The 27,442-nt window shown below is 46.1% G+C and overlaps 1 protein-coding gene across 1 annotated transcript; it reads left to right on the top strand.

Annotated features, from left to right (window-relative positions):
• The first annotated feature begins 2,566 nt into the window (after positions 1-2,566).
• Positions 2,567-27,131, top strand: LOC106604360 (coagulation factor V). Its single transcript, XM_045717952.2, has 26 exons — positions 2,567-2,883; positions 3,088-3,188; positions 3,316-3,438; positions 3,979-4,191; positions 5,598-5,774; positions 5,900-6,003; positions 6,409-6,529; positions 6,754-7,015; positions 9,432-9,597; positions 9,711-9,798; positions 10,056-10,273; positions 10,532-10,682; positions 10,831-11,040; positions 11,263-12,505; positions 13,563-13,728; positions 14,045-14,293; positions 14,479-14,707; positions 14,868-15,050; positions 15,247-15,363; positions 16,484-16,555; positions 16,943-17,028; positions 17,233-17,394; positions 20,303-20,447; positions 20,772-20,920; positions 25,996-26,178; positions 26,448-27,131. Exons 1-26 carry the CDS (start codon positions 2,732-2,734, stop codon positions 26,601-26,603), a joined length of 5,226 nt encoding a protein of 1,741 aa, XP_045573908.1. The 5' UTR covers positions 2,567-2,731; the 3' UTR covers positions 26,604-27,131.
• The last annotated feature ends 311 nt before the right edge of the window (positions 27,132-27,442 follow it).

Here is a 27,442-nt window from a genome sequence, read left to right on the forward strand (position 1 = left end):
ATTTGTAAGTCGCTCTGGATAAGAGCGTCTGCTAAATGACTAAAATGTAAATGTAAAATATTACATATTTTATGCAGTAGCATACAATACATTTTGGACTCGCCTTGTGCTGTGCTCACTTGAATTTTAAACTTGGAAAAGAGACCCTTAATCTTATACCTGAGACCACACAGCCACTCCACTGAATAGCATTCTAATGATTGCTTCGCAATGCTTGCAGTTAGCCATTGATTCCTTCCAAACCACTGAATTTGCGATTTCCAACTTGTGTAATGTTTATGTCCATTGGCCGATGAGCACTGATACGTTTTATCTATAATTTCTCTTCATACGATAAGGATTAAAAAGGATTTGCCAATCGATTGTCGACTTGATTCATGATGATGTCTGCTAGCTAATATTTTGAAAGTATGATGTCCTAGATATAACATGATTTGACATAATTTTCTCTGTGGCCAATGACCTTGAGCCTTCTTGGATGGGCACTATAATGTAAATATATGGCAGCACCCAAGAGGCTTGAATTTTATAGATCTACCCTTAGACTTGGCGGTGACGTAGTGTCCCCATGACTGACAGAACACTGAGCCAATCACGGCGCAATGCTCCATATTTTCTGCTGGCTTGCCCCACCACCAGAGAAAGCACTGAGCTAGGCTGAAACACCTGCATTTTGGAGCTGCCTTACTCAAGAAAACAAAAAAGAGACTATGTTTGTTTTCGGCTTTATTAACTCAATGATATATATATACTGCTCAAAAAAATAAAGGGAACACTTAAGCAACACATCCTAGATCTTTATGAAAGAAATAATCTTATTAAATACTTTTTTCTTTACATAGTTGAATGTGCTGACAACAAAATCACACAAAAATAATCAATGGAATCCAATTTATCAACCCATGGAGGTCTGGATTTGGAGTCACACTCAAAATTAAAGTGGAAAACCACACTACAGGCTGATCCAACTTTGATGTAATGTCCTTAAAACAAGTCAAAATGAGGCTCAGTAGTGTGTGTGGCCTCCACGTGCCTGTATGACCTCCCTACCACGCCTGGGCATGCTCCTGATGAGGTGGCGGATGGTCTCCTGAGGGATCTCCTCCCAGACCTAGACTAAAGCATCCGCCAACTCCTGGACAGTCTGTGGTGCAACGTGGCGTTGGTGGATGGAGCGAGACATGATGTCCCAGATGTGCTCAATTGGATTCAGGTCTGGGGAACGGGCGGGCCAGTCCATAACATCAATGCCTTCCTCTTGCAGGAACTGCTGACACACTCCAGCCACATGAGGTCTAGCATTGTCTTGCATTAGGAGGAACCCAGGGCCAACCGCACCAGCATATGGTCTCACAAGGGGTCTGAGGATCTCATCTCGGTACCTAATGGCAGTCAGGCTACCTCTGGCGAGCACATGGAGGGCTGTGCGGCCCCCCAAAGAAATGCCACCCCACACCATGACTGACCCACCGCCAAACCGGTCATGCTGGAGGATGTTGCAGGCAGCAGAACATTCTCCACGGCGTCTCCAGACTCTGTCACGTCTGTCACATGTGCTCAGTGTGAACCTGCTTTCATCTGTGAAGAGCACAGGGTGCCAGTGGCGAATTTGCCAATCTTGGTGTTCTCTGGCAAATGCCAAACGTCCTGCACGGTGTTGGGCTGTAAGCACAACCCCCACCTGTGGACGTCGGGCCCTCATACCACCCTCATGGAGTCTGTTTCTGACCGTTTGAGCAGACACATGCACATTTGTGGCCTGCTGGAGGTCATTTTGCAGGGCTCTGGCAGTGCTTCTCCTGCTCCTCCTTGCACAAAGGCGGAGGTAGTGGTCCTGCTGCTGGGTTGTTGCCCTCCTACGGCCTCCTCCACGTCTCCTGATGTACTGGCCTGTCTCCTGGTAGAGCCTCCATGCTCTGGACACTACGCTGACAGACACAGCAAACCTTCTTGCCACAGCTCGCATTGATGTGCCATCCTGGATGAGCTGCACTACCTGAGCCACTTGTGTGGGTTGTAGACTCCGTCTCATGCTACCACTAGAGTGAAAGCACCGCCAGCATTCAAAAGTGACCAAAACATCAGCCAGGAAGCATAGGAACTGAGAAGTGGTCTGTGGTCACCACCTGCAGAACTACTCCTTTATTGGGGGTGTCTTGCTAATTGCCTATAATTTCCACCTGTTGTCTATTCCATTTGCACAACAGCATGTGAAATTTATTGTCAATCAGTGTTGCTTCCTAAGTGGACAGTTTGATTTCACAGAAGTGTGATTGACTTGGAGTTACATTGTGTTGTTTAAGTGTTCCCTTTATTTTTTTGAGCAGTGTATATATATATTAATATATATATATGTATTACATTGTTTGCAAACTGATATGTGACACGTATTAATGCCAAAATAACATGCAAAAAAAAAGTTTTATTATTTTTAATTTTTGCAAAAAATGTGGGGCTCTGCCCCACCTGCCCTGAATGACTGGTCGCCACTGTACAGATCCCACACATACACACACTCTCTCTCCCTTTATCTCTCTCACTCCTCCTTCACATTTATACACACTGTCTTTCTCTACCTGTGACCATCTCTCTGGTTTGGAACTTTCCCTTTAAATATCCCCCCTAACGGAAAATAACGGTAGTAAGTTGCCTGCTACGGTCCGGTCAGAGGATCTGACTTCTCGACCACCAGTGAATTGACGTTCAGTCAGACAGGTGCGCGTGCCTTGCGATGAGAACGCTGTTGATATCACTCCTCTGCGTCCTCAGCGGGGTGGAGGAGACCCTGGCCGTACCTACCACGAGAGAGTTCTATATCGCCGCGGTTGAGATCGGTTGGGACTATCTCTACTGGGGCAGCGCTGACCCCGCATCAGAACAAAGGTGAAGTTCTCTCAAGTCATTACCTAATATCTATCCAAATTATTATTTTTTACATTTTTTTGCGTCAATTTTGTTGTAGGCTTTTCTATTCAACTAAAAGTTTCAAATGTATATCACCATGTAGCCTATTTTATTTGTTTTCATGTTTTAATCATTGATTTATAAGCCTTTTTTTAAATATCCATGTTGATTATGAATTTGCAGGAGGAGGACCAAGGATCCCCCTCAGAAATACATAAAAGCTGTTTATAGAGAATTCACTGATTCCACATATTCAGTCCCCAAGCCTACACCAACATGGGCAGGTATGTGTACTAACTTTATTCATTCATTATTAATTACTTTAAGTATATCTTTGGAATTATACGCTACCACACACACGCTCACACACTCACACAGAGAGAGAGCTAAACAGAGTGTTTTGTGTTGCAGGTATCCAGGGTCCGGTGATCCATGCCCAGGCCAGTGACAGGGTGGTGGTGCACTTTAAGAACCTGGCGTCCCAGCCCTACAGTATCAGCCCTGTGGGGGTCAGCTACTGGAAACAGTCTGAGGGTAATGTCTTTATGTCTACCTACTAACTTACTACTGGAAACAGTCTGAGGGTAATGTCTTTATGTCTACCTACTAACTTACTACTGGAAACAGTCTGAGGGTAATGTCTTTATGTCTACCTACTAACTTACTACTGGAAACAGTCTGAGGGTAATGTGTTTATGTCTACCAACTAACTTACCAACTTACCGTAAACACTAAATCTGCATGTCTACCTACTAACTTACCGTAAACTGTAAGCCACTGTCACATCCTAGCACTGGTGTTATAAAGTAGACTGAATCCAATAAAGGGCTTACCCACTATTTACTGTCTTGAATTACGTGAACAAGTGTGTGTGTGTGTGTGTGTGTGTGTGTGTGTGTGTGTGTGTGTGTGTGTGTGTGTGTGTGTGTGTGTGTGTGTGTGTGTGTGTGTGTGTGTGTGTGTGTGTGTGTGTGTGTGTGTGTGTGTGTGTGTGTGTGTGTGTGTGTGTATCTGCTATGTCAGTCTCTGTGTGTACATGCGTATATTCCTAGCAATATATCTCTTTCTCTTTAGGGGCCGGATACGATGACGCCACGTCAAGCCAGGAGAAGGAGGATGATGCTATTGCTCCAGGAGGATACTACAAGTACGTCTGGGACATCAACCCTAAAGACGGTCCGACCTTGGGAGACCCAGAATGCCTCACCTACTCCTACTCCTCCCAGGTGGACACTGTACAGGACTTCAACTCTGGGCTCATCGGGGCTCTGCTCATCTGCAAATCAAGTTAGAGATACAACGTTATTGCTGCTATGTTACTCCCACTCACCTTACAGTCAGATACTCCACAACTTTATTCCTGCTATGTTACTCCCACTCACCTTACAGTCAGATACTCCACAACTTTATTCCTGCTATGTTACTCCCACACACCTTACAGTCAGATACTCCACAACTTTATTCCTGCTATGTTACTCCCACTCACCTTACAGTCAGATACTCCACAACTTTATTCCTGCTATGTTACTCCCACTCACCTTACAGTCAGATACTCCACAACTTTATTCCTGCTATGTTACTCCCACACACCTTACAGTCAGATACTCCACAACTTTATTCCTGCTATGTTACTCCCACTCACCTTACAGTCAGATACTCCACAACTTTATTCCTGCTATGTTACTCCCACACACCTTACAGTCAGATACTCCACAACTTTATTCCTGCTATGTTACTCCCACTCACCTTACAGTCAGATACTCCACAACTTTATTCCTGCTATGTTACTCCCACTCACCTTACAGTCAGATACTCCACAACTTTATTCCTGCTATGTTACTCCCACACACCTTACAGTCAGATACTCCACAACTTTATTCCTGCTATGTTACTCCCACTCACCTTACAGTCAGATACTCCACAACTTTATTCCTGCTATGTTACTCCCACACACCTTACAGTCAGATACTCCACAACTTTATTCCTGCTATGTTACTCCCACTCACCTTACAGTCAGATACTCCACAACTTTATTCCTGCTATGTTACTCCCACACACAGTCAGATACTCCACAACTTTATTCCTGCTATGTTACTCCCACTCACCTTACAGTCAGATACTCCACAACTTTATTCCTGCTATGTTACTCCCACTCACCTTACAGTCAGATACTCCACAACTTTATTCCTGCTATGTTACTCCCACACACCCTCCACAACTTTCTCTCTACGTATGACACTCCCCTTACAGTACAGTCAGACCCACTGTGACATATATTTGCCTGGTAAAGGAGGAAATGAATGTGGCTGCTGGACTCATAGCTGACTGGGACTTATAATGTGCTCTGCTCTCAGTCATAAAGTGATCATGTCCTACCTAATGGAAAGGTTTTGTGTATAGAAGGAGGTCTGAATCACCTTACTAAGTAGGGATTGTCAATAGTTTACTGCACATGATGAATCTTAATACCCAGACTGCCACATCGCCTGATTATTAAACAAATGAGTAATTGGACCAAACAAGTAATTTCACCACATGAGTAATTTCACCACATGAGTAATTTCACCACATGAGTAATTTCACCAAATGCCTCAATTCACTAAATGCGTAAATTCACCAAATGTACCCTGTGATATTCAGAGAAATCGACTAATGTGTTACCTGTATTCTCTGCTTCCCTTGGGTTCTCCTAGCTGCATTTACAGATAATGGAGTTCGGAAAAGCAGAGAGTTTATTCTGCTCTTTGCTGTTTTTGATGAGAGTAAGAGCTGGTACGGAGAGGTGGGGAGTTTCCGGGAAAGATTTAAGAAGGCCAGTGTGAGAAAACAGTATCACACTATCAATGGATACGTCAACTCAACTTTACCAGGTCAGGAGCTGGTTTAGCATGTTACTGTATAGAGTCAACAGTTCAGAGTCCTGTTGTCAAGTATGCTGTAGTAGAAGACTCAAACATATGTTTTTGTGTGGGTTGGTTGTTTGGTATGTGTGTAGGTCTGACGATGTGCCAGGGACGAGATCATGTGTTCTGGCATCTCATTGGAATGGAGACGGCTCCAGAGATCCACTCCATACAGTTCCAGGATCACAGTCTACAGGTACATCAGATAATTCAAGTTCAAATCAGGGTTTACTTAAAGTTGTCAACAAATCATAACTAATGGTCATATGTGACAATCAACCGAGATTTTCCTTTCGATCATTTTGCCAGTTCAGTTGTTATAAGTCGGCAGATAGGGGCGGCAGGTAGCCTAGTGGTTAGAACATTGGGCTAGTAACTGAAAGGTTGCTAGTTTGAATCCCCGAGCTGACAAGGTAAAAATCTGTAGTTCTGCCCCTGAACAAGGCAGTTAACCCACTGTTCCCCTGTTGGCCGTCATTGTAAATAAGAATTTGTTCTTAACTGACTTGCCTAGTTAAATAAAAAATAAGTTGTTTGTGAGAATGTGTAACCAGTTCAGCAGCATTTCAGTCTGAGCCTAACTCTACCCTTGTCATTCCAGGTGATGGCCCACCGTAAGGTTACTGTGGAGATGACCCCTATGACCTTCACCACAGCGGAGATGAAGCCCAGTACTCAGGGGAAGTTCCTCATCAGCTGTCAGATCCAAGCACACCGCCACGGTAAGAGTATGTTCTCTCAAAGTTGTGAAATAAAGTTTTGATCAATTTCAAAGTTCCCAATTTGAGTTGGCACTCCTGTGTGAGGTAACAGAGTACATTTGTACATTTGAGCCAGAGTAGCATGAATTATTATGGGGTTGAGAATGTGCTATAAGGTGTTCCTATTGCATCTATAAGGTGTCTTGTGAGTTGCTATAAGGTGTCTCTGTATGTTTTTGTTCCAGCGGGTATGAGTGCTGTCTTTAAGGTGGAGGACTGCCCAGAGCCTGTGACGGTGCCTGGTCCTGACGTGCGTCAGGTCCAGCAGTCTGAGAATGAGGAGGACTATGAATATGGAGATGACATGTTTGAGACCTTTGTGTTTAAGCCTGGGAAAGGTCAGGCTGTGGGGCGCTCCCGAGGGAGGAAGAACAAAATCTGGGTCCATTACATTGCTGCTGAGGAGATCATCTGGGATTACGCACCCCACCTCAGCCAGGGAGACAGGTAGGAAACCCCACCTCAGCCAGGGAGACAGGTAGGAAACCCCACCTCAGCCAGGGAGACAGGTAGCAAACCCCACCTCAGCCAGGGAGACAGGTAAGAAACCCCACCTCAGCCAGGGAGACAGGTAAGAAACCCCACCTCAGCCAGGGAGACAGGTAGCAAACCCCACCTCAGCCAGGGAGACAGGTAGCAAACCCCACCTCAGCCAGGGAGACAGGTAGCAAACCCCACCTCAGCCAGGGAGACAGGTAGCAAACCCCACCTCAGCCAGGGAGACAGGTAGGAAACCCCACCTCAGCCAGGGAGACAGGTAGGAAACCCCACCTCAGCCAGGGAGACAGGTAGCAAACCCCACCTCAGCCAGGGAGACAGGTAAGAAACCCCACCTCAGCCAGGGAGACAGGTAGGAAACCCCACCTCAGCCAGGGAGACAGGTAGCAAACCCCACCTCAGCCAGGGAGACAGGTAGGAAACCCCACCTCAGCCAGGGAGACAGGTAGGAAACCCCACCTCAGCCAGGGAGACAGGTAGGAAACCCCACCTCAGCCAGGGAGACAGGTAGCAAACCCCACCTCAGCCAGGGAGACAGGTAAGAAACCCCACCTCAGCCAGGGAGACAGGTAAGAAACCCCACCTCAGCCAGGGAGACAGGTAAGAAACCCCACCTCAGCCAGGGAGACAGGTAAGAAACCCCACCTCAGCCAGGGAGACAGGTAGGAAACCCCACCTCAGCCAGGGAGACAGGTAGCAAACCCCACCTCAGCCAGGGAGACAGGTAAGAAACCCCACCTCAGCCAGGGAGACAGGTAAGAAACCCCACCTCAGCCAGGGAGACAGGTAGGAAACCCCACCTCAGCCAGGGAGACAGGTAGCAAACCCCACCTCAGCCAGGGAGACAGGTAGGAAACCCCACCTCAGCCAGGGAGACAGGTAAGAAACCCCACCTCAGCCAGGGAGACAGGTAAGAAACCCCACCTCAGCCAGGGAGACAGGTAGGAAACCCCACCTCAGCCAGGGAGACAGGTAGGAAACCCCACCTCAGCCAGGGAGACAGGTAGCAAACCCCACCTCAGCCAGGGAGACAGGTAAGAAACCCCACCTCAGTCAGGGAGACAGGTAAGAAACCCCACCTCAGCCAGGGAGACAGGTAGGAAACCCCACCTCAGCCAGGGAGACAGGTAGAAACCCCACCTCAGCCAGGGAGACAGGTAGGAAACCCCACCTCAGCCAGGGAGACAGGTAGGAAACCCCACCTCAGCCAGGGAGACAGGTAGGAAAATCCACCTCAGCCAGGGAGACAGGTAGGAAACCCCACCTCAGTGAGGGAGACAGGTAGGAAACCCCACCTCAGCCAGGGAGACAGGTAGAAAACCCCACCTCAGTGAGGGAGACAGGTAGGAAACCCCACCTCTGTGAGGGAGACATGTACAAAATCCCACCTCAGTGAGGGAGACAGGTAGGAAACCCCACCTCAGTGAGGGAGACAGGTACAAAACCCCACCTCAGTGAGGGAGACAGGTACAAAACCCCACCTCAGTGAGGGAGACAGGTAGGAAACCCCACCTCAGTGAGGCAGACAGGTACAAAACCTCACCTCAGTGAGGGAGACAGGTAGGAAACCCCACCTCAGTGAGGCAGACAGGTACAGAACCTCACCTCAGTGAGGGAGACAGGTAGGAAACCCCACCTCAGTGAGGCAGACAGGTACAGAACCTCACCTCAGTGAGGGAGACAGGTAGGAAACCCCACCTCAGTGAGGGAGAGGGGGAGAAAGAGAGAGGGAGAGCGATACAGAGAGGAAAGAAGGAGTAGGTGAAGGAATAGGTGGTAAAGGTGGGAGAATGGGAGTGAAAAGGAAATGGAAAGTAAGAGAGAGGGAGGGAGGGAGGGAGGGAGGGAGGGAGGGAGGGAGGGAGGGAGGGAGGGAGGGAGGGAGGGAGGGAGGGAGGGAGGGAGGGAGGGAGGGAGGGAGGGAGGGAGGGAGGGAGGGAGGGAGGGAGGACCGAGAAAGGGAGAGGGTCAGAGAGACTGTGTATAGTAAGAGTTCAGATTGGAGGGAGGACCGAGGAAAGGAGAGGGTCAGAGAGACTGTGTATATATAGTAAGAGTTCAGATGGGAGGGAGGACCGAGGAAAGGAGAGGGTCAGAGAGACTGTGTATATATAGTAAGAGTTCAGATGGGAGGGAGGACCGAGGAAAGGGAGAGGGTCAGAGAGACTGTGTATATATAGTAAGAGTTCAGATGGGAGGGAGGACCGAGGAAAGGGAGAGGGTCAGAGAGACTGTGTATAGTAAGAGTTCAGATGGGAGGGAGGACCGAAAAAGACTAGGACAGGAAGGGAGAGATAGCATTGCTCAGAGTTCATGATACTAACGATGCTGATACTTCCCTCCCTCCATTGTCTCTGTGTTCCAGTCAACTGTTATCGGAATACTTCCCCAGGGGGCCTCATCAGCTGGGTCATGAGTATAAGAAGGTGGTGTATGTAGAATACACTGACCAGACCTTCACCAAGAGGAAATCACCTGTTAAAAGACTGCTAGGACCACTGCTCAGAGGACAGGTTGACGAACACTTCCAGGTGTGTGTACCACAATCAACAAAACAAACAAACAAACAAAAAGCATGTAAACAAAAAAGATGTATCTGAATAGATAGTAAAGAAAGTAAAGATCATTCTCATTGTTTCTTCAGATAGTGTTCAAGAACCTAGCAAGTCGTCCTTTCAACATGTATCCAAACGGCCTCACCACGATTTCTCCACTGCGTAAAACAGGGAATGGTAAGATAAACAAAAAGGTGGCATTATGATAAGATAATATTACTGCCTATGCATTTAGGTTTAGAATCATAACTAAGTCCTTGGTGGAATATAGTCATCATATGTGGTGTGTTTATATGTTGGGGTCTGGAGAATCTCATAAAAAGTGATTTTATAGTAATTTTATTAGTCTAATAGTCATTCTATTACACTAATAAAATCTCTTAGTCTCTTAGTCATTCCTGTTCCCCCCGTGGTGTCTATGTGTGTGTGTGTAGAGGGTGAAAAGGACCTTCGCTCCCTGGCTGTACCCCCCAACGGGACATATGGGTACGTGTGGAAACTAACAGCAGAGGACGGGCCCCTGGAGAGAGACCCCCAGTGTCTGACCCGTCTGTACCAGAGTACCATCAACCCTGAGAGAGACCTGGCCACTGGCCTCGTAGGACCACTCCTCATCTGCAAGAAGGACTCCATGGACACCAGGGGGCGGCTGGTGAGACTCGCCACTTCATATGTCCATAATGACACACGGGTTGTTTTTTCGGACACAGATTAAGTCTTGGAATAAGAATAACGTTCAATGGCAAATAGAGATGTGTCCGGGAAACTGTCCCAATATGACATATCAATGCATTATCTCTCCTGCAGCTTGCTCAAGTCATACACTGATAACTTGGATGTTGCTGTTTGTAGCAGTGTGAGAGTATGTGAGATGTTGCGGTTATCCTAACCTAAGATGTCCAATTTGCAGGTGGGCCCAGATAAAGTGAAGCAGTTGATGTTCGCTGTGTTTGATGAAAACAAGAGTTGGAACATCAATGACAACATTCAGAAGTACAGCAGAGACCCCTCCATGGTCAACCCTACAGACCCTGACTTCTACAACTCCAATGTCATCTACAGTAAGTGGGGTTTTCCTGCCTGGTTATCTTGTAGGCTAACTTCCCTTATTTCTTGATGAAGGTGGTGACACCTCCTTCATGTCTGCTCTGTCACCCCTTCCTATGTTTTAGATTTTGAACTGGATCTTGATCTCATTTTTGTTTACAGATGTGAACGGGATAATGTTCAATGGGCAGATGATCCAGCTGTGTAAGGATGACGTGACCTTCTGGCACCTGGCCAACGTGGGGACACAGAGCGACTTCCTGTCCGTCTACTTCACAGGAAACCCCTTCATGAGGGACAACGTGTATGAGTCCGTTCTCACACTCTTCCCAATGTCCGGGGAAACTGTTACCATGGAGACCGAGCTAATTGGTAAGGTCAAATGACAATGTTTGTTTGTCAGCCATTGCTGTTTTTGATGCTGCTGCAGTTGTGTTCAGTAGGCATAAAATGGAAGAAAAATGTAGAAACAGAGAGGTGCTACAGCTCCATTAAGAACACAGGTTTCACTACGGTGCGCCCTACTAAAACCTGACCCTGACCTGAGAGATTCTTTTCTGAAGTGCTGTGAGCTGATGTTTATTTCATCCTCAGGTGAGTGGGAGATCAGTGCTTTCGACAGTAGCCTGAAAAGCCGTGGGATGAGCGCCCGCTACTCCGTCCTGTCTTGTAACATTGAACTGCTTGTGGACAACGAGGACCTAGAGTACGGCCTGGAGGACGTCCTGCCTGATTACGTAGACCAGTTCTTCAAACCCAGATCCCTCCGCCCCCGGCTACAGAACAGGACCGTAGCCGTCAGAGTCTGCAGGAAGCAACCCAGCTTAAACCAGAACACAACAACACCGAAAACAGGAAATGACACAGATAACGAAGTCGCCATCGGAGAATCTGGGGACCACGGGCCTGATAACAATGTCACATTTAAGGCAGGGGACCAGAGGTCAATCTGTGAGGTCAGGTATGTGACGGTGTCGTCTGCTGACGAGGAGGGCAACCTGCTCTCCCAGGGAGGGATCCCCACAGACGTTCTGAAGCAACTGGAAAAGGACGGAGAGTGGATGGCTTCAGAGACCCAGGAGGGAGGGGGCCTGGGTGGGGAGCAGGGGGGGAAGAGACAAACACGCCAGGCCAGGGTAGAAGGAGGAGAGGATGGGGAGGAGGTAGAGGAGGGAGGTCTGGGCAGGGAGCAGGGGGGGAACGGAAGACAGAGACGCCAGGCCAGTTTGGAGGGTGGAGAGAGCAACAAGCTAGCGGAGAACTGTGAGGAGGAGGTGCTGAAGGAGTGGAAGGGTCGGGTATATGGGGAGGCGCTGGAGCAGGAGCAGAGAGAGGAGCAGAAGGTGGAGGTGTTGGATCAGCAGGAGGAGCAGGGACAAAAGGGGGAGTTGGATCGAGATTCACATCCTCTAAGCACATATCACGCAGATAAGGACCCTCTAATCTTGGAGTTAGATGGATGGAGGGATCTAGACCCCCTGAAAAACACTTTGAAAGCGCTCCCGGATCAGCTGAAGGTGCAGCAGCAGAGGGAGGAGCAGAAAGCTGGGGAGGTGCATCCCCTAAACAACAACACTCACACAGATCCGGACACACCTCTACTGGATTTGTTAGACTTCTCCAATGTCTCCAATGACAACGAGACGGCTCCCAGGAACGCAGTGTCTCTGGAGTATGATGACTATAGTGAGAAGGACACTGGGACACCCTACATGGGGACAGAGAACAACCTGGACCTGAGGACCACAGATGGACATTACCGCAGCTACTACATCGCTGCACAGGAGATCACATGGGACTATGGGATCAGGAAACCACATCAGCTCATAAAAACAAGGTAGTGTTTGGTTTTTGTAAGTATCTGGAACACTTATGTTTAGTCTTTGAGCAGCACTTTCAATGGAGAATCTCAATTGAATATGCCTCTTAGTCTAGAACTAGGCCGAGTCTGTGTCTGACCCTATCTGTTAATTAAAGAAATCCTGTTTCTGATTGATCAGCTCAATCTAAAAGACAAGGAAAAGCTGCTCTCTAGTAGCTCCGATGCAATACTTTATTTACCAACGTTCCAACGACAAGCTGTCTTTTATTAGGCTATTGATCAACGGCAAGCTGTCTTTTATCAGGTTATTGATCAACGGCAAGCTGTCTTTTATTAGGCTATTGATCAACGGCAAGCTGTCTTTTATCGGGTTATTGATCAACGGCAAGCTGTCTTTTATCAGGCTATTGATCAACGGCAAGCTGTCTTTTATCAGGTTATTGATCAACGGCAAGCTGTCTTTTATCAGGCTATTGATCAACGGCAAGCTGTCTTTTATCAGGCTATTGATCAACGGCAAGCTGTCTTTTATCAGGTTATTGATCAACGGCAAGCTGTCTTTTATCAGGTTATTGATCAACGGCAAGCTGTCTTTTATCAGGCTATTGATCAACGGCAAGCTGTCTTTTATCAGGTTATTGATCAACGGCAAGCTGTCTTTTATCAGGTTATTGATCAATGGCAAGCTGTCTTTTATCAGGCTATTGATCAACGGCAAGCTGTCTTTTATCAGGCTATTGATCAACGGCAAGCTGTCTTTTATCAGGTTATTGATCAACGGCAAGCTGTCTTTTATCAGGTTATTGATCAACGGCAAGCTGTCTTTTATCAGGCTATTGATCAACGGCAAGCTGTCTTTTATCAGGTTATTGATCAACGGCAAGCTGTCTTTTATCAGGTTATTGATCAATGGCAAGCTGTCTTTTATCAGGCTATTGATCAACGGCAAGCTGTCTTTTATCAGGTTATTGATCAATGGCAAGCTGTCTTTTATCAGGTTATTGATCAATGGCAAGCTGTCTTTTATCAGGCTTTTGATCAGCTCATCAACTCCCAACTGTTCCCTCCCCAGAGAGAGGCGTAGGGGAATGAGGAAGTTCCTGACGGAATATAAGAAGGTGGTGTTCAGGGCCTACAGTGACAGAGACTTCCAGATCCCCATCACCAGAGGAGAGCTGCAGGAACATCTGGGACTCATGGGTCCTATCATTAAAGCTGAGATCAACGACCTCCTTACCGTGCGTGGAGATCAATGATCATCTTATTAATTCACTGATGTTTCAAATCAATTCATATTTTGGTGGCCTTAGCTCAACTACTAGTAACCTCGTCAAGGTGTTTCGGAGTTCTTGGTGTTATGGCTAAGGTGTTGGACAGTTTCAGGAACCATGGTTTGAATCCAGGTTGCATTACCCCCTGAATTCACTGCAATTTTATTTTCATGGCATATTCTCAGATATCAGATTCTGTATATAATGCTGTTAAACATTCACTTGATCTTAATCTTGACCTGTTTTTTTGTCTCAATGCTGATCTTGATCTTGATCTCGACAGGTGACCTTCAAGAACATGGCGTCCAGGCCGTACTCCCTGCACCTCCATGGAGTGTATGATAAGACCCAGGGTGATGGATGGACCCAGACCCAGTGGGGGTCCTCCAGGGCTGGGGAGGCGGGGGTCCCTGGGGAGGCGGTCCAGCCTGGGGAGGTCAGGGTCTACACCTGGAGGATCACCAGGAAGCAGGGGCCCACCGCTGCAGAGTTTGACTGTAAGGCCGGGGCCTACTACTCTACACAGAATAAGGCAGGTGAAACTGTCAACATTTCCTCTACCTGTATATTAAAAAACTAGCTCATAGTTAGGCCTCATAAGTGTATTTTATTTTCAGCTTATCAATGTTTTGACATGCTTTTCCCTGCATGCACTTTGTTGTTCTGGCGTGTGTATTTGACTGTGTGGCTTTGTGTTCTGTTCTCACCCCTCAACAGGTGAAGGACCTCCACTCCGGTCTGATTGGTCCCTTAGTAATCTGTAAACCAGGCACCCTCCACCCCCAACTGAACCTACAGCCCAACCTACAGGAGTACGCCCTCCTCTTCCACACCTTCGACGAGACCAAGAGCTGGTACCTGGAGGAGAACATCCGTCAGTACTGCACCCCGCCCTGCCAGGCCCGGAGAGATGACCCCTGGTTTCAGCTCAGCAACAAGTTTGCAGGTAGAGTTACTCAGACTCCCTCCTAATATCAATACTAGTTTCATAATAAATACATTAAAATAGATTCCTAGTGAATTTCTCTGTTTGTTTAGGTTCATACTCATATCTGATCGATTGTTTGAGATTCATTTCTCTGGAAAATCTTTCCTTGTTACCGTAGCGATAAACGGCTACGTGGCAGAGACACTTCCTGGTCTGATGGTTGCCCAGCACCAGCAAGTCAGGTGGCACCTGCTGAATGTCGGGGGCAACGGGGAGTATCACGCCGCCCACTTCCACGGTCTGCCCTTCAGCATTCACAAGGAGCAGGAGCATCGCATGGGGGTGTACAAACTCTATCCTGGTAAATACACACACTAAAAAACACACACACATGCAAACACATACACAACCACAGTTACCCCACACACACACAACCACGCAAATGCACACACACACATACTGTACACACACACATACACATGCCCATACAATAAAATAATAGTCAATCATAATGAATGAATCACCTGTCCCACCTTGGTCTCTGTCCCCCTCTGCAGGTGTGTTTGGCACAGTGGAGATGAGGCCGGCCACGGTGGGGACCTGGATGGTGGAGTGTACAGTAGGAGAGCACCAGCAAGCCGGCATGAGGGCTAAACTACTGGTCTACAACCCACGTAAGTAGCCTACCACACCTCACAACCCATGTAGGTACCACACCTCACAACCCATATAGGTACCACACCTCACAACCCATGTAGGTACCACACCTCCCAACCCATGTAGGTACCACACCTCACAACCCATGTAGGTACCACACCTCACAACCCATATAGGTACCACACCTCCCAACCCATGTAGGTACCACACCTCACAACCCATGTAGGTACCACACCTCACAACCCATATAGGTACCACACCTCCCAACCCATGTAGGTACCACACCTCACAACTCATGTAGGTACCACACCTCACAACTCATGTAGGTACCACACCTCACAACCCATGTAGGTACCACACCTCACAACCCATGTAGGTACCACACCTCACAACCCATGTAGGTACCACACCTCACAACCCATGTAGGTACCACACCTCCCAACCCATGTAGGTACCACACCTCACAACCCATGTAGGTACCACACCTCACAACCGATGTAGGTACCACACCTCACAACCCATGTAGGTACCACACCTCACAACCCATGTAGGTACCACACCTCACAACTCATGTAGGTACCATACCTCACAACCCATGTAGGTACCACACCTCACAACTCATGTAGGTACCATACCTCACAACCCATGTAGGTACCACACCTCACAACTCATGTAGGTACCACACCTCCCAACCCATGTAGGTACCACACCTCACAACCCATGTAGGTACCACACCTCACAACCCATGTAGGTACCACACCCTCCCAACCCATGTAGGTACCACACTTCACAACCCATGTAGGTACCACACCTCACAACCCATGTAGGTACCACACCTCCCAACCAATGTAGGTACCACACTTCACAACCCATGTAGGTACCACACTTCACAACCCATGTAGGTACCACACCTCACAACCCATGTAGGTACCACACCTCACAACCCATGTAGGTACCACACCTCACAACCCATGTAGGTACCACACATAGTTACCTCACAACAGCTTTACTCAGTAGACTGAGACAGAAGTGTGAAATATGTTATTTGGAATGTCTTAGAATGACATTGTTGGTTGCTTTTTGTGAAATGCGGACAATACAAATACTATAATGTAATTTTCTGAGATTACCTGGCAGGATGCATCCAGCCTCTGGGGTTGAGGTCGGGAAGAATAGACGATTCCCAGATCACGGCATCAGACCACATAGGTAAGCAAGTTTCAGCAATGCAAGAATGTTAACACAAGAATGTTACTACGCACCTCTCCATCATGATAGCTGATGTGTGGCAAGCGTTTTGACAGAAAAAAGGTTGCTTCACATTGGTGGTGGAAGAGGTGAGTTGCCCCTTGCTATGTAAAAGCACTTTGAACACTTGAAAAGCGTTATAAAAATCCAATAAATTATTATTATCAATTTATTTGAAGTCAGGAAGTAGGCTCATACACAGTATACGCATAAGTAAGCCTCTAGAATGGAGAAATGTTACCATGATGAATCAGTGACATACTGTTTATGAAAACAAAGTATACTCTACTCTGTGTCAGGCCTGCATACAGTTAGCCAGTGGGATTGAATGCATATGTGTGTTGCCAGGTAACTGGGAGGCCAGGCTGGCGAGGCTGGAGCTATCTGGTTCTGTCAACGCCTGGATGGGCACGAATCAGAAATCATGGATCCAGGTTCAACACTAAACTTCTTGTTCTTCTATGAAAGATCCTTGTAGATTGAAAGGCCATCTGGTTTAGCTGCCCCTGTCTTTTGCATGGTTGGGGTCCATTCCATTTCGATTCAGTAGATTTATGTTTTCCTCAGTTCACTTCCTGAATTGACTGAATTGAAATGGACCTGGCCCCAACTCTGGTCTCCTGTTGTCTCCTATGTAGGTGGACCTCCAGAGACCCACTCTGCTCCATGGGATTCAGACCCAGGGTGCCAGAGCCTCTCTGGGCCTGAAGGACTACTTTATCGTGCACTTCACCCTCTCCTACAGCCTAGACCAGGAGACCTGGACTAACTACAGGGGGAACAGTACCACGCCATCCTATGTCAGTATCTTACATGTACCTTAACCATCTGTACCAGTACCTACTGGCTAGTACTGTACCCACAAAGCATGAGCTTAATTGTGTACCATACAAACCAGCAGTCAGTGAGAGCAGGTAGTGAGAGCAGGTAGTGAGAGCAGTCAGTGAGAGCAGTCAGTGAGAGCAGTCAGTGAGAGCAATCAGTGAGAGCAGGTAGTGAGATCAGGTAGTGAGATCAGGTGCATGTATCCTTTTGTTACTGTAAATGTCATCCATGCCTAAAATATTTCTGAGTAATTCTATGCAAGGTAGAGTAATTCTATGCAATACTGTGGTGTAGCTGTTCTTAGCCCCCTAAGGTTGATGTCTGCCCCCGCGAAAATATCCAATTAGCATAATACAAAGAGAGAGGTTGAACAGGCGAGTAATAGGGGTTGCAACAATTTCGGCAGATCATTTTAGAAAGAAAGGGTCCAGATTGTCTAGCCCGGCTGATTTGTAGGGGTCCAGATTTTGCAGCTCTTTCAGAACATCAGCTGACTGTATTTTGTAGAAGGAGAAATGGGGAAGGCTTGGGCTAGTTGCTGTGGGGGGTGCAGTGCTGTTGACTGGGGTAGGGGTAGCCAGGTGGAAAGCATGGGCAGCCATAGAAAAATGCTTATTGAAATTCTCAATTATAGTGGATTTATCGGTGGTGACAGAGTTTCCTATCCTCAGTGTCTGGTTAGACTGCAAACTCTCCTTCCAGACTCACATTATGCATCTCCAATCCAAAATTAAATCTAGAATCAGCTTCCTATTTCGCAAAAAAACGCCTCCTTCACTCATGCTGCCAAACATACCCTAGTAAAACTGACTATCCTACCGATCCTTGACTTCGGCGATGTCATTTACAAAATAGCCTCCAACACTATACTCAGCAAATTGGATGCAGTCTATCACAGTGCCATCCATTTTGTCACCTAAGCCCCATATACTACCCACCACTGCGACCTGTATGCTCTCGTTGGCTGGCCCTCACTTCATGCTCGTCGCCAAACCCACTGGCTCCAGGTCATCTATAAGTCTTTGCTAGGTAAAGCCCCGCCTTATCTCAGCTCACTGGTCACCATAGCAGCACCCACTCGTAGCACTCGCTCCAGCAGGTATATTTCACTGGTCACCCCCAAAGCCAATTCCTACTTTGGCCGCCTTTCCTTCCAGTTCTCTGCTGCCAATGACTGGAACGAACTGCAAAAATCACTGAAGCTGGAGACTCATATCTCCCTCACTAACTTTAAGCATCAGCTGTCAGAGCAGCTTACAGATCATTGCACGTGTACATAGCCCATCTGTAAATAGCCCACCCAACTACCTCATCCCCATATTGTTATTTTACATTTTTTTGCTCCTTTGCACCCCAGTATCTCTACCTGCACATTCATCTTCTGCACATATATCACTCCAGTGTTCATTTGCTAAATTGTAATTATTTCGCCACTATGGCCTATTTATTGCCTTACCTCCCTAATCGTACTTCATTTGCACACACTGTATATAGACTTTTCTATTGTGTTATTGACTGTACGTTTGTTATTCCATGTGTAACTCTGTGTTGTTGTTTGTGTCGCACTGCTTTGCTTTATCTTGGCCAGGTCGCAGTTGTAAATGAGAACTTGTTCTCAACTGGCCTACCCGGTTAAATAAAGGTGAAATAAAAAAAATATATAATACATTTTAAAAAATGTAGCACTTCCGCATCTGCGGTGAAAGGTGGCAGAGCGGTGTTTGTCAGACCACGAGAGAAATAGGTCTTCTCACAAAATCATCTGTAGCATCCAAACGGTTTGGCCTGCAAACTATTATGCCCCCTCTATGGAAAGAGGAGACTATCACGAACACGACGATATTCTCCGTTTTTCTTCTCCGACCTCCACTCGTCTGATGTTGGTACAGTCGATCTGCCAACTTCTGTCTGTAGCGTCCGAACCGTTCGGGCTACACACTAATATGTGTGCAAAGGTGATGCCCCTCTGTGGAAAGGTGAGACTCTCCCGAACCTGTACATGTTGGTTGTTCTGCTCTAGGACGCCCACAGGCCTCACAAGACTCGTCTGAAGGTCCCCAGGTACCAGTTTTTTTAAAAGATTGGAAAAATATGGAGACTGTTTAATGCCAAAAAATATATTAAATATTCCCCCAAAAAGTTTCCTGATATTTCTTATATCTCTCAGATCTAGGACAGACACTTCAGAACAAACTTAATTTTTATTTTGTGGGGGGGGACTATCTGTTGTTCAATGTAGTGAATCTGTTATTCTATGCATTTGTATGGGCTACTTCAAGGGGTCTTAAAATTCGAAATCAAATAGCTAAACGATTCTTGGTATGACCTTCTTAAAACAATTCCATATAGATTATTATAAACTGGGTGGATCGAGCCCTGAATGCTGATTGGCTGACAGCCGTCGTATATCAGTCCATATACCACGTGTATGACAAAACATGTATTTTTACTGCTCTAATTACATTGATAACCAGTTTATAACAGCAATAAGGCACCTCGGGGGTTTGTGATATATGGCCAATATACCACAGCTAAGGGCTGTGTCCAGGCACTCCGCGATGCGTCATGTGTAAGAACAGCCCTTAGCCGTGGTATATTGGCCATATACCACACCACCTCGTGCATTATTGCTTAAGTAGAACCCCTCCCCCGGCTTAGATGGGGCTTTGACTCTGATGGCTTAGTAATAATAGGGGAATCCAGTGTGAGGAATATGTGAACCCTGGGCTTGTTTATTTACATTTTGTCCTGTACTCTTAAATTGTATGTTCTGTTTCTCCCTCCTGTTAGCACTCTTAAAGGGGCACAAACTAATTTAACATGAACATCACAAATACTACAATGCCACCTCTTGTACTTACTGTTGACTTCTGTTCATTTCAGATATTTAACGGTAACCTGGATGGCTCAAAGGTGAAGGAGAACCATCTGTTTCCCCCAATCCTGGGGCGCTACATCAGACTGCAGCCTGTCACCATCCAGAGGAACCCTGCTCTTCGCATGGAGCTGCTGGGCTGTGACCTCAACAGTGAGTCCCTGTGGCAGTTAGGAACACCTTTTGTAACAGTTTGTAACAGCTGAGATTACATTTAGTGGTGGTGTATGTTGAGAGGTACATCAGCAGGTAGTCTGTGGTTAGGGGCCAGGGGTCAGTGACCGGGGGAAGGGAGGAGGTGCAGGGACGGTCAGATCTCAGGTGCTGGTGAATAGAATCCCTGAGAGAAGGAAGAAGGAAAACATGAGAAGATGCCTGCAATTTCAATCTAGGATCTTATCTTTCTGTGTGTGTGTGTGTGTGTGTGTGTGTGTGTGTGTGTGTGTGTGTGTGTGTGTGTGTTTGTGTGTTTGTCAGGCTGCTCCTTCCCCCTGGGTCTCCAGAGGAGGTTGGTCCCAGACAGCAGCTTCAGAGCCTCCTCCTTCCTGCAGACCTGGAGGCTCTCTTGGAGCCCCGCCCTCGCACGCCTCCGCCAGGACGGTAGCGCCAACGCATGGCGACCCAAGGTACACACTCACAACACACATACACAAAGTCAAACCACACACACTTTCCTGCCATCCCCTCCCTCTGTTACTGGCACTTATATTTTTCTATGATGTGTCAAGTCTTTCTATCTCTCTCTCAATTCAATTCAATATAAAAGGGCTTTATTGGGAAACGTGTTTACATTGCTAAAGCAAGTTAAATAAACACAAGTGAGAAGAATTGAACAGTAAATATTGCACTCAAAAAGGTTTAAAAAACATTTCAAGTATTATACACTGCTCAAAAAAATAAAGGGAACACAATGTAACTTAACAACACAATGTAACTCCAAGTCAATCACACTTCTGTGAAATCAAACTGTCCACTTAGGAAGCAACACTGATTGACAATAAATTTCACATGCTGTTGTGCAAATGGAATAGTCAACAGGTGGAAATTATAGGCAATTAGCAAGACACCCCCAATAAAGGAGTGGTTCTGCAGGTGGGGACCACAGACTACTTCTCAGTTCCTATGCTTCTTGGCTGATGTTTTGGTCACTTTTGAATGCTGGCGGTGCTTTCACTCTAGTGGTAGCATGTGACGGAGTCTACAACCCACACAAGTGGCTCAGGTAGTGCAGCTCATCCAGGATGGCACATCAATGCGAGCTGTGGCAAGAAGGTTTGCTGTGTCTGTCAGCGTAGTGTCCAGAGCATGGAGGCGCTACCAGGAGACAGGCCAGTACATCAGGAGACGTGGAGGAGGCCGTAGGAGGGCAACAACCCAGCAGCAGGACCGCTACCTCCGCCTTTGTGCAAGGAGGAGCAGGAGAAGCACTGCCAGAGCCCTGCAAAATGACCTCCAGCAGGCCACAAATGTGCATGTGTCTGCTCAAACGGTCAGAAACAGACTCCATGAGGGTGGTATGAGGGCCCGACAATCACAGGTGGGGGTTGTGCTTACAGCCCAACACCATGCAGGACGTTTGGCATTTGCCAGAGAACACCAAGATTGCCAAATTTGCCACTGGCGCCCTGTGCTCTTCACAGATGAAAGCAGGTTCACACTGAGCACGTGACAGAGTCTGGAGACGCTGTGGAGAACGTTCTGCTGCCTGCAACATCCTCCAGCATGACCGGTTTGGTGGTGGGTCAGTCATGGTGTGGGGTGGCATTTCTTTGGGGGGCCGCACAGCCCTCCATGTGCTCGCCAGAGGTAGCCTGACTGCCATTAGGTACCGAGATGAGATCCTCAGACCCCTTGTGAGACCATATGCTGGTGCGGTTGGCCCTGGGTTCCTCTTAATGCAAGACAATGCTAGACCTCATGTGGCTGGAGTGTGTCAGCAGTTCCTGCAAGAGGAAGGCATTGATGCTATGTTTTAGCAATGTGCAAATAGTTATAGTATGGGAAGATAAATAAACAGATAAATATTGGTTGTATTTACAAGCTGCATCCCTGTCTCACCCCACAGCCCTTTGGAAATACATCTGTGTGTTTATTGGCAATTTTAAATGCACACTTGTTGTTTGTGTACATGGATTTTACGTCATATGTTTTTGCCCCAACACCACTTTACATCAATTTGTATAGCAGACCCTCATGTGAAGTTGAGTCAAAAGCTTTTTGGAAATCAACAAAGCATGAGAATACTTGTCAATAAGGGTTTGCAGGTGTATACGTGGTCTGTCATATGGTATTTTGGTAAGAAGACAATTTGACATTTTCTCAGGACATTGTTTACACTGACTGAGGAAATGTTGGAGTCTGCAGCAGACAATTTTTCAGAGATTGCTGTTGACGCAGATTCCACTGTAATTACTGGGGTCATATTTGTCTCCACTTTTGTGGATTGGGGTAATCAGTCCTCGGTTCCAAATATTGGAGAAGATGCCAGAGCTGAGGATGATGTTAAAGAGTTTAAATATAGACAATTGAAATTCGTGGTCTGTATGTTTTATCATTTCATTTAGGATACCATCAACACCACAGGCCTTTTTGGGTTGGAGGGTTTGTATTTTGTCCTGTAGTTCATTCAATGTACTTGGAGAATCCAGTGGGTTCTGGTCATCTTTAATAGCTGATTCTAAGATTTGTAGTTGATCATGTACAGTGGCAAGAAAAAGTATGTGAACCCTTCTGGAAATACCTGGATTTCTGCATAAATTGGTCATAAAATTTGATCTGATCTTCATCTAGGTCACAACAAAAGGCAAACACGGTCTGCTTAAACTAATAACACACAAACAATTAAACCTGTTCATGTGTTTATTGAACACACCGTGTAAACACTCACAGTGCAGGGTGGAAAAGTATGTGAACCCTTGGAATTAATAACTGGTTGACCCTCCTTTGGCAGCAATAACCTCAACCAAACATTTTCTGTAGTTGCGGATCAGACCTGCACAACGGTCAGGAGGAATTTTGGACCATTCCTCTTTACAAAACTGTTTCAGTTCAGCAATATTCTTGGGATGTCCGGTGTGAACTGCTCTCGAGGTCATGCCACAGCATCTCAATTGGGTTGAGGTCAGGACTCTGACTGGGCCACTCCAGAAGGCGTATTTTCTTCCGTTGAAGCCATTCTCTTGTTGATTTACTTCTGTCTTTTGGGTCGTTGTCCTGTTGCATCACCCAACTTCTGTTGAGCTTCAATTGGCGGACAGATAGCCTTACGTTCTCCTGCAAAATGTCTTGATAAACTTGGGAATTCATTTTTCTGTCGATGATAGCAAGCTGTCCAGGCCCTGAGGCAGCAAAGCAGCCCCAAACCATGATGCTCCCTCCACCATACTTTACAATTGGGATTGAGGTTTTGATGTTGGTGTGCTGTGCCTTTTTTTCTCTCCACACATAATGTTGTGTGTTCCTTCCAAACAACTAAACTGTAGTTTCCTCTGTCCACAGAATATTTTGCCAATACCGCTGTGGAACATCCAGGTGCACTTTTGCCAACTTTTTTTTGGACAACAGTTGCTTCTTCCGTGGTGTCCTCCCATGAACACCATTCTTGTTTAGTGTTTTATGTATCGTAGACTCGTCAACAGAGATGTTAGCATGTTCCAGAAATTTCTGTTAATCTTTAGCTGACACTCTAGGATTCTTCTTAACCTCATTGAGCATTCTGCACTGTGCTCTTGCAGTCATCTTTGCAGGACGGCCACTCCTAGGGAGAGTAGCAACAGCGTGCGACAGCTTTTAGAGAAACTTTTGTAACCCTTTCTAGCTTTATGCAAGTCAACAATTCTTAATCTTAGGTCTTCTGAGATCTCTTTTGTTTGAGGCATGGTTCACATCAGGCAATGCTTCTTGTGAATAGCAAACTCAAATTTGGTGAGGTTTTTTTATAGGGCAAGGCAGCTCTAACCAACATCTCCAATCTCGTCTCATTGATTGGACTCCAGGTTAGCTGACTCCTGATTCCAAGTCATTAGCCTAGGGGTTCACATAACATACTTTTTCCAACCTACACTGTGAATGTTTAAGTGATGTATTCAATATAGACAATAAAAATACAATAATTTGTGTGTTATTAGTTTGAGCACACTGTTTGTCTATTGTTGTGACTTAGATGAAGATGAGATCAAATTGTATGACTAATATATGCAGAAATACAGGTCATTCCAAAGGGTTCACATACTTTTTCTTGCCACTGTATGTTTTTTCTGTTTGCTCTTTGTTATGGAGCCGAAAAGATGTGCTTTATCCATACATCTCCATTTTGGATAGATAGCTCTTCGTGTGTTCCAATTTTCCTAGAAATGGTTCGATTCTATGGATTCTTCAATTACATTGAGCTGATTTCTTAGGGTATTTCTGTATTGTTTTAGTGTTTCATCATAGTGAAGGCGTAGGCTGAGGTTTTCTGGGTCTCTGTGTTTTTGGTTGGATAGGTTCCTTAATTCCTTTCTCTGGGTTTTGCATTCTTCATCAAACTAAAAAGGGATTGAATTTGTTGCTGCCAATTGTTTTTTGGTAGGTTTCTACACTACTTTCCTTCCTTCTATAGTGTTTCTTAATAGTATGCAGTTTCCTCGGCTTTGATGCCTCATGATTGAGTATTTCTCTCTTCAAGTAGAGTGTGATTTTGCTGTGATCTGATAGGGATGTCAGTGAGCTGACTGTGAATGCTTTGAGAGACTCTGGGTTGAGGTCTGTGATAAACTAAGGGATGAGTTGTAGGCGTACCTACCGTAGGAGTCCCCTCGAAGCCTACCATTGACTATGTACAGACCCAGCATGCGACGGAGCTGCAACAGCTTGTTGCAGGTTGTTTTGTCATAGTTGTGTCTAGGGGGGCATATTGGGGAGGGAATGCAGTCACCTCCAGGTAGGTGTTCTGTCTCTCCCTCTTTCTTTCTCGTGGCCCTTCTCCATTGTTGGGGCGGCAGGTAGCCTAGTGGTTAGAGAGTTGGACCTAGTGGTTAGAGGTCGGATCCCCGAGCTGACAAGGTAAAAATCTGTCCTTCTGCCCCTGAACAAGGCAGTTAACCCACTGTTCCTAGGCCATCATTGAAAATAAGAATTTGTTCTTAACTGACTTGCCTAGTTAAATAAAGGTAAAATAAAAAAAAATATTGTCTCTCTATCTCTCTCCCCTTCTTTAGCTAATCACATTTACTGCCTTCCTCTGAAAACACTGGACAATGGTGTTTTTCCAACTTATCAGATTGGTGTTTCTTTTTAAGGGTTGGTATGTGAGCAACACTTGTAATTGGTACATAGAGGTCAACTGTGCCAAGTGTTCTCTGAAACTGAATAGTCAAGGATAGGTGGAGAAATAATGTAGAATCAGTGACCAATATCTATGCGAGAGTAACCTTTTTTGAGCTTGATGTTCTTTCCCTAGAAGACACTCTAGGAATCAATCAAGAGATACAATTGTTTGTAATGGTCACATGCTGTGGTAGAAGTGTTGTAAATTTGTTTTTTTCCCCGTGTCAGTCTCCATTTTCCTCCGTCCTTTGTTTCAACTGTTTTAAATCTTGTTTTTAATACTTGTTCCTGCCAAAACCAGCATCTGGACCTAGACTCACTGCTGTGCACAGTGTATCTCTTAATGTTTTGCACCTGTTATAACCCACCCCCCCTACCTCCCTCTCTCCTCCAGGCCAATAACCCCCATGAGTGGCTGCAGGTGGACTTCCTGGTTATGAAACGCATCACAGGGGTTGTGACTCAGGGGGCGTGGTCTATCCTGACTCAAATGATGGTGACAGAGTTCTCCGTAACCATTAGCGATGAAGGTCACTCCTGGTCCAACGTGGTTGATGAGGAATTGCAAAGAGAGAAGGTATCACACACATCACTCATTATCTTCAGATTTATCACAGGCTACGTTTCAGTACACACACACCTTCCTTAGCATGCAGGGTCACATGTGATTTGAAACCTCAGAGAAGTTAAGATTATTAAAGGCAAAGTGCTACCAGGCAGATGTAACAAAACCTGATGTTGTAGAGTGCAAATAGTGACAAAGCTGTAACATGTTTAACTTTGAGTTTACGAACTGTGATTTATGTGAGCCAGCTCTGTTTGACTCTGCCTCCTCCTTAATCCCAGATCTTCTTGGGGAACAGTGAGCCAGATGAGGAGATGCTGAACCTCTTTGATCCTCCTCTATTCGCCCGCTTCATACGGATCCACCCCAGAGGCTGGGTCAACGACATAGCCCTGCGCCTGGAGTTCATGGGCTGTGACACCCAGCAGCGTCTCTGAGAAACAGAGACAGGGCAGGGGGCCCCACTGTGCAGCTCCACACTCAGGCCCACCTCATCGTCATCATCTCCCTAGAGAATATTTAATGAGCATAGCAGTGACGTGATGATCATGAAATAGTCATGTCATTGATGGAGGAACAGAGTAAGTGAATCTAGGTAAGAGGTTTGTTTAGCTAGGTTCACGGTCATATATGATATTATTTATATGATATACTGTTGTAACTGTCTATTGATGAGCTTCAGCTGAGAATGGTCACTCCACTATTAACACATTACGTCAGTTTATGAAGATTGACACTCGCGGACAGTTTGTTCGTCTCATTTACCATGTATACTGCTACTAACACGATGACTTCTGACATTCCAGCTGTGATCAACCACATGTAAATAGTACAATATAATTAATATTTTCTGTCTGGATGGATGTATGCACAGTATACTATACAGTACTGTACATGCAATATATCATATGCACTGGGTGGAGAGGGATAGAGTTTATATTGTTAAATAAACAGAGGTCAGTGTTGTCTGGTTTCAGAGGTCAGTGTTGCGACACACACATGTATCCATTATTTTTCTTCCTGTCCTGTTCACCATCTCCGTGACAGCAAACAGTTCTCTTTGTTTTTGTTTTGTTCCTTTGCTCCAGCCCAGAGGGATACTGGCAGTGGCTCTGTGTTTCTCTATGATTATGGAGGGTGGTTTCACCTTCCTTTACTTCATTCCCGTCTCTCCAGACTGTTATTCAGTCTTATCCTCTTGTCACAGTCTCTCAAGGCATTTGGCAAGTGTGATTGATATGGCCATTGTTCCACTCGTACAGAAAATGACGATATA

Source organism: Salmo salar, chromosome 05, assembly GCF_965601325.2.
Source record: "Salmo salar chromosome 05, fSalSal1, whole genome shotgun sequence".
Taxonomy (NCBI): Eukaryota; Metazoa; Chordata; class Actinopteri; order Salmoniformes; family Salmonidae; genus Salmo; species Salmo salar.

Excerpts from the sequence above, each read along its gene's own strand:
- LOC106604360 (XM_045717952.2), top strand. The coding sequence starts at position 2,732 with ATGAGAACGCTGTTGATATCACTCCTCTGCGTCCTCAGCGGGGTGGAG. Across the intron at positions 6,004-6,408 it reads TCCAGGATCACAGTCTACAG|GTGATGGCCCACCGTAAGGT; the intron begins GTACATCAGATA and ends TTGTCATTCCAG. Across the intron at positions 17,395-20,302 it reads ACAGTACCACGCCATCCTAT|ATATTTAACGGTAACCTGGA; the intron begins GTCAGTATCTTA and ends TGTTCATTTCAG.